The sequence below is a fragment of the Argiope bruennichi genome, chromosome 3 (genome assembly GCF_947563725.1).
Source record: "Argiope bruennichi chromosome 3, qqArgBrue1.1, whole genome shotgun sequence".
Lineage (NCBI taxonomy): Eukaryota > Metazoa > Arthropoda > Arachnida > Araneae > Araneidae > Argiope > Argiope bruennichi.
The window spans coordinates 143,728,223-143,746,422 of NC_079153.1; the positions used below are offsets into that span (position 1 = coordinate 143,728,223).

The 18,200-nt window shown below is 25.6% G+C and overlaps 1 protein-coding gene across 5 annotated transcripts in view; it reads right to left on the reverse strand.

The window, feature by feature from the left end:
* Positions 1–618: 618 nt before the first annotated feature.
* The window catches only part of LOC129963351 (venom phosphodiesterase-like), a 45,274-nt gene continuing 27,692 nt past the window's right edge, over positions 619–18,200 (reverse strand). For all 5 annotated transcript variants that reach the window (XM_056077678.1, XM_056077677.1, XM_056077681.1 and 2 more), the window contains 9 exons: positions 13,231–13,384; positions 12,370–12,445; positions 11,049–11,136; positions 10,758–10,939; positions 8,655–8,837; positions 7,173–7,311; positions 5,623–5,827; positions 4,737–4,899; positions 619–986 (listed from right to left, as the gene is read on the reverse strand). In XM_056077678.1, the coding sequence (XP_055933653.1) occupies positions 846–986; positions 4,737–4,899; positions 5,623–5,827; positions 7,173–7,311; positions 8,655–8,837; positions 10,758–10,939; positions 11,049–11,136; positions 12,370–12,445; positions 13,231–13,384 (1,331 nt within the window). In that variant the 3' untranslated portion in view covers positions 619–845. The remainder of the gene's footprint in view (positions 987–4,736; positions 4,900–5,622; positions 5,828–7,172; positions 7,312–8,654; positions 8,838–10,757; positions 10,940–11,048; positions 11,137–12,369; positions 12,446–13,230; positions 13,385–18,200) is intronic.

An 18,200-nucleotide genomic window follows, 5' to 3' on the forward strand; every position in this document is an offset into this window, starting at 1 on the left:
GCAGCAAAATGATATAGAAGACAATCGCATTCAAGATGACAAACTCCCTTAGAAGAAAGTTATTTACAAAGAGGCCATGACACATTTTCGGAAAAAAGTTATTAATTCAATTTGACTGCAATGTTATGTAGTTCTATGATGAGGGGAATGTCACACAAATAACCTTATTAGTAATTTTCCACAGCTCAGATGGCAGAGCACTGAAATGCTCTCTGCTTGTTTATATCTTGAATCCCATCACAATAGTTTAATCCAAGAACTGGTAGTTTACTTTAAAATACTAATGTTTTTTTATATCCTAAGCAAAACTATATCTTTTTTTTAAATTATGGATAATTATTTTAGAATATTCTTAAGTATACAAATTTTGAGTTCCACATCAATTGTTGGTGATGTCTATTTTTAAAGTTATGATTTCATCAAGCTAGTAAATTTCCTATATTGTTAAATTTTATTTTAACGTTCCTTGCTGCTTTGAGATAATATGGTTGTGTGTATTTTTAACAATACAAAGATTTTTATAATTTTCAGTTACAACACAACAACATTAAATTATCATGAGAAAATGAATGTCAATAATGGACATTAAAAGATAAATTAAACCAGATTTCAACAGAGCATTTCTTGAAAAAAATTTATTCCATAACAAAGTTTTAAAAGGGTTAAAATTGTTAACAAAAAATGTCATTATTTAAATATTTATATAGACATAACAACCATAATAATCAGTTAAAATCCTTTAGAATTGAAAAATACAAATAAAAAAGAATACTGTGTTAAAAAATTATCTACAACCTTTAAATTAAAATCTATTTGTGCACCATGTATGAAATATTTTGTACATTTCACGAAACAGATCTAGAGGGCATAGCTGTTCTCAACCTGATGGCATCATAAATTGGCAAACTTCTATAGAATGACAGTCCTGTTAAGTTTTCAATGTCCACAATACGAGCAACATTTTTTTGAATAATGTCAATGCCAAGCTAAAAGAAAAATCATTATATAATTCAAATTTAATAAAATACTAATTAAATTATTCATGGCCCTTTATATTAAAGTAATGTAAATATGAATTTCGTTTTAAATTTTTTTTTTTTTTAAGTTTGAAAGATTTATCGAAATAATATAGAAAGATAATATTATATAATTAGTTATAGTTTAAGCTCATTCAGATTATTATCATATATATGTAGGTAAATAAACTGAAATAATATTATTATTATATCACATTAATATAACTATCTAATAATAAAAAGCACAATAAAGAAAAACATTAAAAAAATAAGTGAAATATACTTGCATCGTTACTTTAACAATACAAGATAGACAACATTGTTAAAAATGAAGGAACGAAATGATTTAATATTTAAAAAAATTTACCTCCTTACACAAAATTTTTAAAAGTATTTTTTGATAAAAAATCCACAAATATTAAAAAATATAAAAAAAATTATTTAAAATACTGTGAATGTAACAAAAAAAAGATGAAGAAAACAAATAGTGATTTTGCTAGAGAAATATAGGAAATCTATTTTTATATAAATGAATATTAAATCAAATAGTACAAATTGTACAACTTTTTACACAAATGAATATTAAATTAAGCAATATTTATTGCACATTGCATACTAATCTATACTTATAATAAAGCTCAATGTGTGTGTGTGTGTGTGTTGGCGCTCTACAGGCCAGACCATTCAACCTACAGCTACCAAATTTGGCACGTGTATACCTTGGAGGCTGGGAATGTGCACCTAGGGGTTATTTTTTTAAATTTTTAATTAGAATTTTATTTATTTAAAAATTAAGCGAAATTTTGGCGTGTTTCTGCTATAACTTCCGAAAATATTACCGCACAAAAAAGATTTTTACATCACGTTAAAGATCAAAAATTTATCTTTTAAATGATACTAATGTTTTAACCTTAAAATTAAGTTTCTATTTTTAATGAATTTTTAAATAAATATTTTAACTATATTTTTCAACAATTTTTTTCCTACAAAATAAAAATAAAATTTAAACTGCACGAGCACGTTTCGCATTCATGGGGAAAAATTAGCTTTTTTCAAAAGTGTTGCCATCACATTGATTAAAGCTCCAATTAAAAATAAATTAAATCTTTTTGGAAATAAAATCTGAAAAAATATAATTTTCAGCACATGTCTGTAGGAAATATGAAATATTATTTTACTAAAATAAGAAATATTATTTTTCTTATTATTTAGAACAAATATGAAATATTATTTTTTCTAAAAAATAAATTCAAGAAAAATTATTCTATGATCTTTTACACTCTCTATATTATTAATCCAATAAATCAGTTTTATTTTGAGGCAAGTTTTGTTTAATATGAACAGGATATCCATTCAAATCAGGGCCACACAGCTAATTTGTAAACCTTTAGTAATAGACACAGGTCTGCTAAAATGGTTTAAATGGAAAATGATTATATTTTATGTAATTTGATTCAATAAATGCTCTAATAAATAACGAATTTTTGATTTCACATAAAGCTTCTGCTGTGGAAATCATGTTTAACAAAATGTTCTTGAAACACTAATATTTTAAATAAAAAGAGTTAATTTCCAATCAACTAAATCAATCACTTAAACTAACTGATTTATGAAAATATGAATATCACTATTCAATAAAAAAAGAATAATTTTAGATTTTCCATCGATCGTTTCAAAGAAAATACGCCAATTAGCACGCAGGTTTCTCAAGATTAATTGGCCTAAGATTATGAAAAATTTAGAAAAATTCAACATTTTAACATTCAAAACTTCATAAATCAGTCTCAGTTGATCGTGGAAAATAGAAACATTCACTCATTTATTTAAAATTTGGTGTGTCCTGAATATTTCTCAGAATATGATACCTTACAGCATTAAATTTAGACTTCATAATTTTTGAAATATATTTATAGACCGGAACAAAATAATATTATTGATTTCGTTTCAATCCTTTTGAAAGCATAACTAAAAACTAAATTTTACACTGAATCTGAGAAATTTTTGTTGAATTATTCTTTGAGATATTACATAAATTACGAAAAATATTTTGTAGTTCACATAAGACTTAAGTACCGAGTGATTCTGTTTGCAATATTCAGATTCAATAATAATAATCTATATTTATATAAAGCTCAATGTGTGTGTGTGTGTGTGTCTGTGTGTGTTGGCGCTCTACAGGCCAGGCCATTTCACCAACAGCTACCAAATTTGGTACATGTATACCTTAGAGGTCGGGAATGTGCACCTGGGGTCCCTTTTTTGAATTTTTAATTAGAATTTTAATTATTAATTAAAAATTAACTTTCACGCTTAAAAATCTTCTATTTTCCCCACCACCAAATGAGTAAGGCTTCAGTTTTCTTTTTTTCTCAACAGTAATCAGGCTAGGGTTAACATTTTTCGGCCGATTATTTCAACGATTTTATTTATTTTCTTAATGTTTGATGCATTTAAAATTAAACATTGTTAATTAATCGATCTTTCAGATTCATTCTGAAGTACTTTTGAATTAAAATAACACAGAATAAAGGAAATTAAAAATGTCTAATCTGTGGAGCGTTACCCCAACTGGCGTAGAAAAATTCATGCATTTGCGTTACCGTAACTGGTGTTGAAAATTCACGCATGCGCATTGTGTTCTGATTGTTGACAATATTATCAACAGATATTCTTGATTTAAATTATTTTTAGGTTAGTTGCATGCTTTTGTAATTAAATTGTATTTATGTTAGTCATATATTTTTTGTATATGCTTATAGTTTTAAGTACATCGTTTTTTAAGTAGTTTTTTAAACCTGTTTAAACGATTCATTTTATTTTCTTAGTGTTTGATGCATTTAAAATTAAACATTGTTAATTAATCGATCTGTTCATGATGAATCTGAGAAAATTTTGTTGACAAATTCTTGATATATTACATTAATGAAGAAAGATATTCTTCAGTGCCCATAAAGTTTAAACGCTCAATGACTCTATTATCAGTAATCACATTATAAAAAAATACTTTGTTTCAGTAAAAGATATTATTATATTAATTGCAGATTAATTCTTTCCACTTTAATTTAAGGCATAAATTCTACCTGGAGCCAACAGAAAATTAGAGAGATACATATTACGTTATGACTGGAGGTATTTATAATATTATGAGTGAATTATATGACTATCAAAATTTGAAGTTTTAAAATATTTTGATGTAGAATCTATTAAAGTAGGAATTGCATAAAATATTTAATTATTAAAATTTAAACAAACATTAAGATTGACAAACCAGCTGGTTGCCAAAGGCAGCTAGTATCCAATAAAAAGATTGCCATATGATATGATATAATGATAGCAATGAAAGCTTCATATGTCATTTTATTTTTATCAGTATCCAATGCATCTATATGAATTTTGCATGCAATTTCACTTCAATTATGATTAATCTTATTCAACTAACATATTTTTCAAAAGGGAGGGATTTATTCTCAGTAAATTCAATATTTCATAGTTCACATCAAGCCATAATAGGTTCTTTAAAATGAGTTTAAGATGAAAATCAATGCTCATGAACTGTGCACACTCAAAGAGAGTCAAAGAATATTTCCAACTAAATAAGTGGGCTTATATAACTATTAGAGGTAACTTTGAGATCGGAGCAGTAAGCAAATAACACTTTTTCCAATTATTCAGTATATTTTAAAAATAGCAAATAAAATAGCAGAAATATTCACGACTTACTTCACAATTCTGTGTGAAAGGTTTATTAGGTAGCAAAAAGCCTTGGGCTACCAATTTGGACGGATTACAGTCTTTAATTTGGTTGACTTTATCTGAACACCATGTAGTTACCACAAATATATGAGTAGGTACAACTAAAGGTCCATAATTTTCATGAGTCCGCCTTATATAAAAAATTAAATATATATATTAAAAGATACAAAAAATGAATACTATAAAGGGAAAAAAACATAGAAATATTTAAAAAGTTAAAAGAAGCATGAATAGTGAAGAAATACTATAAAGAAAACAGAAAACCTTTCTTTAAATTATGCTTACGGTAATTATTCAAAACTATATCAAATACTTGGAATTGTACAAAATAATAAACACTTAAAAATATCAATATATTTAAACTTTCATTTCTCCAATATAGCTTTTCTTGAACTGTTAGTTTAAACCATAGGTTTCAGATTCAGTATAAAATGTTCCTCTTTTTATAGATTCTGAAAAAAATTTAAGTGAAAACAGTTTTATCTTTAAAGATGATACAATGTAAACAAATTTTTCTAAGAATATTGTTAAGGAAATATAATAAAAGATTTTTTTCTTAATAAATAATAACATTATTTAGAAAAACTGAAAAAGCAATTTATAAGCATTAGTGCAGGTATCCCGTCATTTTCAATGCATTGGGAAATATCAATAATGCATCTTACAGGTACATTAAATCAGGCAGTTAAGTGAAAAAATTCTGAGGGGAGGGAGATCATTCAGACCTTACTCTTTTGATTTCTAATGCTAATTCATATGCAGAAAAAAAAAAAATGCAGCAACAACATTTAATTTATGCATATTAATAGAATGCATCACATAAAAAATACAAAAAAGAAAAAAATGCACTCACATAATTTTCCCAATGTCTGGTCTGATCCCAGTTGCCGAAAGATCAAAGGCTGGCCCCATCATCACATTGAGCTGGCCTTCTTTCACAGCCCATCTATTGAGGATTTCAATCATCTTGCTCTCCAAAATATTTGTGTGGTTGTGAGATTTGGGAATAGAATTTGTTATAAAGAAAGCTTGATCCCTTAGAGATTGGTCAGAAAACCCTAAAGATAAAAATCCATGAGTATCTGAATCAGATATAAGCTAAGGAAAGATCAATTGTTTAATAGCATCATAAAAGTATGATTAATATATTAAATTTCATGGAGAGGAGAGACTGAATGCAGCTTATTATATGTTTATTGGAGTCTGGCAATTTAAAGTTTAATTTATTAGTAGATTATAAATGCCATGGCAAATATAACATATCCCAAAATGAGATAAAATTTAGTTACAATTCTGCTTAAGAGTATCTCATTAATTTTATTTTTACAGCAAGGGTTAAAAACACTAGCTATTGAAAAAATCAACTTCAGTGTTTGGTTAGAAAATTACTCATTATATATCAGTAAAACATCATCACATATTACTGCAAAAATTATTATATATAATATATTACCTGTAAATATTTAATTATCTCTACTACTAATAAAGATGAATGAATATGTGTGCATGTGCGTATGTGTGTTGACCCTCTACAGGCAATATTGTTTCACTTACAATTAGAAAATTTAGCCAATATATCCTTTGGTAGTCAGGAATGTGTGCCTCAGAGTGATTCATTTCTTGGAATTTTGGTTGGAATTTTAATTTAAAACCAAAGAAAATTTTGATGTTTTCCTAAAATATAATACAAAAATAAATTTAAAAAATATTTTTTTAATGATCTAATTTTTTGCCATACAAATAATTTTTCTATATTTAATAATTAAAATAAATTCTTAATATATTTTTCTACAACAATTGTAAAAATTCTGCATGAATATTAAACACTCACGAATGATAAAATAAAAATAAAAACAAGAATTTTGGATGAATACCAAAATTGTTAAAAGTCATAATTAAAGTAGCAGATATTTTTTGTTTATAATCCAAATCACTCCTGTATTTAACACAAATCAAGCAAAATAGATATCAGGAAAGCAAGAAACATTCACTTAGTTCTAGGGGGGAGGGACTATAAAGGATTTTCCTATCTAACATAGAAAAAATGCCAACATTTGCATTTTTTTTAGGGTAACAATTAATTTGCATTGTTAAAATACTGGAAATAGCAAAGTATATGCATTTTTTACAAATTTAAAGGAACTGTAGAAAATAAGGGAAATGCATAATAAAATGAAAAGAATAGTGTAAGACTTCTAAAATAGTATGAATTACACAATTATCAATAATTAGAAGCTTAAAAGTATTTTGCTGAAGAAACATTAAGACCAAGTTACAAGCATAAAATATTTAATTAACAATTTTAGTGAGCCTTAATCCTAGTGAATGCGTAAATAAATATATATTATTGCATTTTTCTGGCAAAAAGAAGTCAGCAAGTAATTATCAGTTAGAACTACTTGCCAGGCGGATAAAGTGGCCTTTGTAGGATATTCTGTTTCTTGACAACAGGTTTATCATAGTCTTTACAATGTGCTGAATCACTAATAGGTATCCTAGCATCTGCTGTCCAACAAATGTTCGCCACTTTTGAAACTTGTCTCTAAAACAAAATATCATTAGTATTTTGAAGAACATTTAAAAAAAATTAACAAGAATCTTCTGATAAGAATCATACTGCAATTAAGCCTCAGTAACTAGCGGACTTACTAAATTTTTTCTTTGTTTTTCACAAAGCAAAACTATCTAAAGTTCAAAGCAAAACTATTAAAACTATGCTACATTTTTTTTGTCACTTCTAAATAATGTAAATTGTAAGCAAAATAGAAAAGTCAGTGACTAAAACAGAAAAAAAAAAAAAAAAAGACTGAAAAACAGTTTTTAGTCACTTTCTTTTCTTGTTACGATGAGTCAAGAAAATACACTGTTTCTCTTTTTTTTTTTTTTTTTTTTTTCTTCTTCTTCTTTGCAACTATTTTATAGCATTAATCAAATATGATCCGAATTTCATGAAATCTCATAATTTTTTTAACATGATCATAACTTCCATATTTCTTTATTCAAATATATTTTCTAACACTGAAGGTATAACTTAATTCTTCACAGAAAATTGTTAAAAACTTCATTTTGTATAAATTAAGAGAAAGTGCAAGGAAAACATTAGATTAAAAAATAATTTCATCTGAAAGCGAATTTTCTTATTAATGGCTAATCATCTGTAAAATGACAAAAATTTTACAATGAAAAGATATAGACAATTTTTCATTTTAATAATTATTAAGTTTGCTTTATTTGCAAGCTAGGTTAATTACCATCAGGCCAAATTTTAAATACACAGATAGAGATAAAAAAGAAAATTATTAATAAGAAGCATAAGAAAGTTACTTCAAACAGCAATCTGACTGTACAAGAGGTATTAAACTTTCCTTATCAAAAGACAATAAGATAATTCATTGAATCAAAATGATTTTGATTTAATATGGGTATAAACTGCCATATTTTTCGATGACATAATACTGAGTATATATAATTTTTAAAAGGGAGTAAATAACATTAATTAATATTAAGTTAAACAATGTTGTTTTGATTCTACAAACTGAAATTTCAACTAACATTATATGATATCTTACATTAATTATAATTGCAATATTATTTGATTACTTTTAAATGCAGATATGGAAAAAAAATCTGAAACTACTATATTTAAAACTTATATTTAATGAGGCATTAATAATGCGTATATGCAAAGATTTTGAGTTGTCATGAGCAAGTAAACAAAACAGAATATTAAAAATTGCTTCAAAAACGGATAAATTGGAATCAAAGGTTCTTTTTATAAATAAATTTGCAAGTAGCATGGGAACATTTATTTACAACACAAAGTATAAAAACATGCAACATTATATGCTTATGGGATTTTATATTGATGCTTAATGGTTATCATACCTTGCCATCAAGAGTAAAAGCTGTCCACATAGGTATACGATATTTCAAATCAAATGCAAGTAAATAATCTTCATTATATAAAAGCCGAAGAGTATTGTTGTCTTCTTTGCTAAAGGGCACACCAAATGGGAGGTGTACATAATTTTTGCTTGCTTTATCTGCAATGTTCGTCTGTTTCTTGGACTGAAAAATTAACAATTAATATTTTTTTTAAATCATATTGCCAAAGAAATTTTTTTTTTATTTAAAATTTTAATAGTCACAGAGAAAATATTTTAAACTACAAACAAATATTCTAATTACACATAAATTAATGATTAAATAATTAATTAACTTCTATTCAATGTAAAGATAAAAAAGCACACAAAACTTATAGATGGACATTATTTAAAATCCTTTTCAATTAGAAAAATTTTTAAAGTGATTTAAAGAAACTCACAAAATAAATACCATTATGATAAAAAAGTAGAAGAAATGGAAAATTCAGTAAAAAGATCTCACAATAGTATTTCATCTAATTACCTATATTAACACGGTATATCTTTCAGTATGCAAAATAAACAGTGGTTAAATAAAGAGTGGTATCCAAAAAAATTTGTTGAAAGTCCAGATAAATTTCATTAAATGGATAGAAGATCTCAATGTCTTTGTACAGGAAAAATCCTTAGTAAATTGGAGAAAAGGCATATAATATAATATAATAATTTAGTATCATCTATAGTTTAGCAAACCATGCCATGGACAACACAAAATGATATTTCCCAGCTATTGTGAAGGATTCTTATAACTATCCTTTCACAACAGCTATACAACAATGAAAAAATCTGCATGTAATTGTCCCAGGAAATAAACAAAAGAAGACTTATGTTACTTTAAAGACAAAAATAGACTGTTACCAGTCCATAAAGAACATTTTTATGAAGCTTTTTGAAGCAATTAAACATTAAATGGCCTAGCTAACTGTGACCAGGATCTTCACAGAAATAACTTTTATCCCAAAAGTGATACCATTACTATCTACGAATTAATCATTCATTTACATTAGTGTAGAGAGGGCTGAATATGGATGAATCAATTATTCAGCTGGGTCCTCTTCACACACAAAAAAAGTTATTACAAAATGATGAATGTTTTAGGATGCCAACAGATCAAAGAATAAGCTATCTTGCTGAGTGGGGAATGGCATCCTATAAAATAGAGCTGAGGTAACCAGTGAATGATATTGACAATGAGTAATGAGAATCTATTCCAGGTTGATAATAGATTAATAAATTATCTTTTTAATGTGTGTTGTAATAATAGATTGTATTGAATTTTAGCTATGGAAAATTTTCTGAGATGTGAAACAAGTTTTCCAGAAGTCCTTATGTAAAAGTATTAATTCATCAGGGGAAAAACACTTATGTTCAGGATTTTCCAAGAAGGAAAATGAATTATTTTCTGTGATCAATTGCAGAAAACAACAAAACAGCTATAACAAAATATATTTACATTAACATATCTGGAGTTTAAGATCAATCAAAATAAGCATATTTAACAGGTAATGTTAAATAATCAACAGCAAAAAGCTGTTATTTATATTACAACAGACAAAATAAACTGAAACACTGAAAAAAAGGCACAGCATACTACAGAATTGGATGCAGATATATTATCAAAAACTAATCAACATTTAACAACTTTTGAGCTTAATATTAAAAACCATACAAGTGCATTTGTAATTTGGCAGGCAAAATTGAATTAACTACAACTTATTAAATTACAAATTATTTATCATGCAATTGTTAATTATAGAAAAATTTAAAAAAAGCAAAATTACTTTCAAACACCATTATAAAAATTAACACCATTATATAGTTGATATAATTTTGCAAACACCATTATAAAAGTTATATCAACTAATATAATTATTTGTTATCATAACTATATCAGTAAAACTTAAAAATTATACCAATTTCAAAATAACGCTTTTTTGTATTTTGGAGTTGGTTCACAATTGCCCAGCTGCATACAGACAAATAAAAAAAATAAAAAAAAAAATAAAAGCAGTTCATTAAATGTTAAATATTTACACTAGTTTCAAACATAAAAGTAATAGTGCACCTGAGGGCAAGAACATTCAGAAGCATAAAGACGAAAGTTATACTCTTGAGTGTCAGATGGAATTTCACCAACCGCTGGAGGAGCAGGTTCATATTGTTCTTCCACTGCATGAGGCCTTTTCATTATATGATGTAAGCTTCCTCTGGTTCCATTGTTTGGATTGGGTCTAATATCAATCAATTCTGAAGTTTAAAATGTTAAAAAGAGCAGTTTTAACAGTACAGCTGTTCATTTATTTATCAGTCACTTATTTATCTGAATTTTAACTTCTGAATAAAAATATTAACATACCTGTTAAAAATTCATAAATTTCAGTATTAATAAAAGGTTTTATAGATACATTTCGTTTTATAGAAGGTCCATGAGCTAGAAAAATACCCTGAAAACAAATATAAATTATTATCACATTATGAACAAAAAACTAATATATTTTTTTAAAAAATATTCTCCCTTTGAAACAAATACTTGCACATATATTTCTGAAATTTACTATGTCTTTTATATTCTTATGTGGTTTTTTTTAGCACACAAAACCAATTCTTCTGAGATTAAAAACATTTTCTGAAACACTTTTATCAAAACTAAAATTCAAACTTAGCTCAATTGTACACAATCCAAATTTTACTTTCATAAACCACATAATGGAAAATATGGAAGGAAATAACTTATTTTTCTTCCTTTTAAGCTCTTAATCTTGACTATTTTAAACTGATACATCATTAAAACAAAACAACAATATTTTTTATTTTTTAAAAAGTAATAATTCAGTAAGATATGTTTTTTTCTAAAATTTACATCCATTTTTTTAATTTTGTTTTTTTAGGTTTATCTTACATAAAGTCATTATGAAAACATGTAATTTTAAAACAATTTATTTTTATTGATTATTGAATAAGGATGCAATCAATAATAAATTGCAATAAATAAAATATATGCAATCAATAAAATATTGATAGTAAATAAAATTCAAATATTTGTTAATTTTTAAGACTGCTTAGATATATTATTACTGCTTTGATATATTTATACTGCTTAGATATATTATTTTGGATAAAATTTTTATACTATGGAGGAATATTTATATAAAAAGATAATTTCAAAAACTGCATTCTTTTATTGACAATCTTAGCATAATCTAATTTAAATTATGAAACAAAACATTTTTGCAAAGGGAAAATTGATTTTAATAATTAAAAGTTACACAAAAAATGCATACAATGCTGAGAGAAAAATTTAATTTTAATGTACAGAATACACTTATTGCAACATGTTAATTATGGATTTCCAAACTGTTATCAATTCAAAAAAAAAAAAAAAAACAGAAGCAAATAACACTTTAATAAAAATATGCTCTCAGATCGCCATTTTAAATTATAAGTCAGAGCTTTTCCACAAATTAAAAAATTATAACAAAGTTGGAAGTTGTCATAAAAGTTTTAAAGAAACATAAAATCTTAATTTAAAAAAAAAAATAGGCCTTGCAAGTTAACGTCAGAAACCTCGGCTAATATGAAAAATATAGACAAAACTATATATAGAATATAAAAAATTCTTGTTTAATTGATGAAAAGGTCTTTAATCAGATTCAAATATTTATGATAATCAAATATACCTTCATATCAGGAAAAAGATTATCATATCCATGAGCACCACCAGTACAGATCTCATCACCAGGCTTAACGCCTTTGCTAAAATAAAACAATTATTAGTTATTTGAAGTAAATTACACAAATACATTTAACTATTTTAAAGTTATTAATCCAAGACTCCTAAAATTTTCTGTGTTTGATAATTAGAAACACAACAACAAATGAATAAATGATTCAATAGCATACAAAGGAAAAAATAAAATTATTGAATCAAAGTTTACAAGCATAATAACATAAATATAAAAATTAATTTTTTTTAGCATAGAAAGTATTAGCAGTTAAAACATGACTCAATAAAATAATTAAATCATAGCAATCTTCATAACTCTTATTTATTAAAATAAGTGTGCACTGAAAAGTTAAAAGCCATATTAGTTGAGCAAAATCAACATAAGTATAAAATATTAAAATATAATAATAATAATTGTAAATTTTCAAATTGAAATCCTTCAATTTATAAACAGGACATAATAATGAGAAGCAAGAGGTTGTATACGTATAAAAGTCCTGCCTCGAATTTGGAAGGCGAGAAAGTAAAGGGAAAATATTGCCATATTTATATCTTAATTCAGAAGTCAAATATGATAAGGGAAGTTTGAAAGGAAACCCCATGCCCGTTACCTCATTAACGCTTGATATCACTATCAATAATCAATTTAATGCAATATGACAGAATGCAATTTCACGATAAATGGGAATTAAAATATACCCTGTTTATTCTGGCTCTCAAAATGTATTTTTTTAAAGAATCACACAAAAGAAAAGAACTGTTAAGAAAAAATACTGGTTTCAAATATTCTTTTTTTTTTAAATCAATGTTTTACCTGACAACAGTCCAGCTACTGTCCATATCTAGGAATATAGGTTCAATTCGAGCATTATCAGCATAATGCATTCGAACAGGCAGTTGTTCTTTTGGATAAACTCTCATGTGCTCACTTTGGCATTTTAACTTCGTAATTATGTCTACTATAGCAGCTATAAAGTAAAATAAATAATGTATTAGAAAATATAACATTAGTTGTCTTCATTATAAATTTATTATTACATGCAAATTTTATATTATTTTATAGAAATCAGAAGGTTTCAGTACCAATGAACCAATTAAAAAAAACTGTTAATATAAATTAAAATACAACAGATCATGATTAGTGCATGTTCTTCATATCCTCATAATATCCAAAGAAAATTGTACAACTTTCACATCATGACATACATGCAATAATTCATAAGACTATAAATCAATGGCCTTTTGACAGCTGGTTTTTTAGAGTGATAAATACCAGTTCTGGAGCAATTAAGAGAAACTTTTTATTAAGATTCAAATCAATTGGAAAACATCCATATTCTGTTTTATAAAAATAAACCGTTGGTTGATCAACTTATTTAAAAATGTATTAAGAAGATTTTCTAGAATTATCTCTTCTCTTATAAATAATATATATTTATTAAAAAAATAAAGATTTTCATTAGCTTTGGGGATGTTTCTTTTTAACTCATTTATTTAATACAATAAATCTAAATACCAAAGAACATATTTTATTACAGTTTCTTAAAAAAGAATGCTGTTCCTTGAACATGAAAAACCGAGTGACGAGTGATGTTAAAATAACTTATTTAGACTGGGATGGGGATAAACTAATGAAAGTCTTATATGCAATGAATAATAATAGAGAGCTCTATTAAAGGATGTTTCCATAAAATGGTCTGATACATCAGCTTCTAAGTATTAATCTACCAACTAACAGTTTGCTATTACAATATTAAACCTTACTGCCCCTCTTTAAGGTACTATTTGTAATGCTGTTGCATTTTTATTTATTTATTTATTGTAATAAGACATACCTAAATTCTTATTTTGTTATAAATGTAAATTCTTAATAAAAATAAATTAATTAATCAAAAAATAAGTAATAAATTCTTAATTTGTTACATAATGTGCCCTCAACTATGAGAAGATATATACCCAACTTTTCATCTTGGATATATATGATATATTGAATATACAAATGGGAATCTACTAGTATAGAAATAGAAATATTGCAACTAAATGTCATTTGTTGAATAAATCCCTCTTATAGCAACCGTACTGCTGTTTTGTTTACTACTTTTTGCAATGGTTGGGTTGTACATAAACTACAATTACATTATAAAAAATGTTAAATTAAAAATATATTTAAAAAATATCGATTAAAGATTTTAATTTTGTTCTTTATTATAATTAAAATTTATTAAATAAAGGAAGTTAAGCTTATAATTAAAAGTTATTTTCTTCTTTCTTTTTTTAATGTGAATACGAACAGAAAATATTTATTCTTTTGCAATTTTTAACTGTCAGTATGCACTTTAAAAAAATCATCTGCATTATCACTTTAAAAGAAAGCTGCAATGAAATTCTTCGCAGTTCTCGTAATTCTTCTGGTGTTATAGCGATTGGTTCCCTTCATAATTTGTTAAGTTGGGAGTATTTCGAACCTGTAGAATGGATGAAGGTTGAGTTAAATATGCATATATATATATATTACGAGGTGATGAAGTTAGGAAAGGATGCTTGTTTGAAATTTTGTATTGAGAATGGTTTGATATCGAACCGGCAGAATGGATGAAGGGTGAGTGGAATATATTTTTTTACGAGTTGATGAAGTTGGGAAAAGTATGTTTGTTTGAAATTTTGTATGAAGAATGTTCCGATTGCTTATTTCTCCATTTTTTTTCTTTTCTTTTGTTTACGTACTGTTTCTGTTCTCCACACGGTCTTTATGTTCAATGTACTAGCGAAGCTACTAGGTTCCCGCTCCCCCTGCTAGCAAAGCCGTAGGATGTTTTTTTTTAAAGTTAAAAAATTCTGCCCTTCGCTGTAGAAGGCACCAGGCAGTATGAAAAAGAAAAACCATACTTATCAGTAAAAAGTCCTAATTAGATGGTGGGAAATAGTAACCGTAACTGTTCCACGGAAGTATTTGTTTATTTTGTCCACCATCTTTATTGGGGACTTGGCATTGTTGGCGCAGCTGGGTGCACATTAAAATTTACTTTTACAAAAATTCAGTACAACATATTAACCAAATTCAAATTTAGTTTCCTTTCACATGCATTTTTTATAATGAATAAACCTATAACTAAAAAAAAAAAAGGCAGTCAAAAATTTTTATTAGAGAATAAAACATGCAATATATATTTTATCATCTGAGAACAAGATGTTGTTTTGGCTTGAGGTTTTTGAAGCCTCAAAATGCATAGGCAACAAATTGTTGGAGCCTGAAATGCAAAGACAGCAAATTGTTGAAGACTCAAAATGCAAAGGTAACAAATTGGCGATTTATTTAATGGAGAAAATATTACATGTTATTGATTTTTACATCATATTAAAGTTCAAAAAATAATCATTTCAATTATATTAATATTTTGATCTATAAATTAAATTTCTATTTTTAATGAATTTTTAAAAATAAAAATAAAATTTATTAACTTGTTGCCATCACATTTACAAAAGCTCTGATTGAAAAATAAGTTAATTACTACAGTAAATTAAATCTTGAAAAATGTAATTTTCAGCACATGATTGTATGAAATGAAATAAATAGAAAATGTGATATTTGATAGAAATGTGACAATAAATTGGCAATATATCGAATTTGAGGCATCATTTTTTTGCTTTTAGGGTTATTAGAAAATAATGAAGAAGGTTGTCACATTTGGCGATTTATCGCCAACTAAAGTTACAACTTGATTTCCAAATTATTAATTATCTGAATTCTTACGAATTATCTTAATTAATTTAAGTCCTTAACCAATTGAAGCTGGTTTGAAACAATAAACTATCATATTACGCATGCGTTGATATTTAGAAAAATGATGGGGTCTCTTTTTTTTTTCCATCTCAAAATTGGTCGAACTCCAAAACTTTGTTAGCCAGCTAGAAAAATTGAAAATTAAAGTTTTAAAAAATTATTATTTTATATATATATATATATAGAGAGAGAGAGAGAGAGAGGGTTAGAGACCAATAAGGAAGTCTCGTGATTGTTTCAAACCGGTTTAAACTAGTTAATGACTTAAATTAACTAAGACAAATAATGACTTAAAACATAATAATGTTCTCACATGATAAGTTGAAATTTGCGATCATAGATTTCATTTATTTCACAATTTTTTTAAAAATTCTTTAATGATCAAGTGTGAAATAATTTATTAAAGATCATTATTATTAATTATATGAGAGAATAATTGTTTTTATATATGTATTTCATTACTAATTAAAAATCCCAAAATTTCATTTAAATCTTTTTTATTTCAACAGAATTTTGTAATAAAGATTTTTGATTGTGTTTAAAATGAACCATTTTCCATCAGTACAAAATATACAACATTGGTGAATAAAAACAAAAAATTTTATACTGCTTTTATAATGGTTTTTACCCTTCTCAAATTTTTTTCAATTATGCTAATTTTTTTAATAACTAAAATTGAAGGAATATTTAACAGAACGTTAATATTATATTAACATTAAAAAAAATAATGAAATTTCCTTTTACAACATGTTTAGGTTTTAAAATGACTATCAAATGATGTCACACAAAAAACATTAAAAATGTTTGATTTATAAAATATAGATTCCTCCAATTCTCCATTGATACATTATAAAATCTTCATATTTATATGGGAAAATAATACCTACAGAAGGAAGTGACTGTCTTCTCCTTTCAAAGGAGGCGATAAAATAATATCAATAATAATTCAAAATGAAGTAAAAATATGAAAAATAAATTGGGGACAGAATTTATCATGCCTACATGACTATACATTGTCATTACTAGAGAATAAATATGAAGATAATTTAGCATCTTATATATGTTTTTTAGCACATAATAAACAACATGAAACATATGCCATTCCAAAAATGTTTAATTTGCATGACACATAGAAATTATTTTAATTTGTATACAGATATGTATTATTTTAATTTAAATATAAATTTAGGACTTAAAGTTTGATGATCCAATCAAATACTAATGACAGGCATATTAGAAATAAACATCCTTGAAAAAAAGCTGAAACAATTCTGCTTCAATAGTTTTCCATAGAAACTTAGAGCATTTAATAATTTTATAAGCCTTCAAAAATGCTGAAGATATAAAAATATTGCACAGCATATAGAAAATTCAAGAGCAGTTGTTATAACAAATCTACATTAAAAAATTATTTGATTTAATTTCTTTGCAATGGAAGAGTTTCTACATAAAGTGCATTTGTTAGCAATAAAATATATTTATTATAAATTTAACTTTATAGTTATTCCTTTTCATTGCATTTTTTTTATCATTTTTCTCGTAATTAAAAAAATATATTATTAAATCTGTTCATATCTCTCCATTGTCAAAAAAAATCATTATATCTCATATATTTTCTTCAATCATAATCATACTTTCATTTTTTTTTTTTTTATGTATGAAAAATTAGTATTTCCATAACTAGAGAAAAGTAGACTTACAGGTATGGGATTTGATGCTTTTAATTCTTTTTGGGCACAGGGATACATATTATATGTATATAAATTATTTATACAATTATTAAAATTCTAAAACTAAGGATATATTTAATATTGATCACAGTTAAAATAGTTAATATCACAGTTTAAAAAAAGTTGTAATTTTTTACTTTTTTTATTTTAAAAGTAAACTATTTTAAATATTAAATTATTTATCCAATTATATTAACTAACTGAAATATACACTTTCCAATCAGTTAAATAAGCAATTGCTGTAATACCCATAAGGTTCGTCTATGGCTGCCA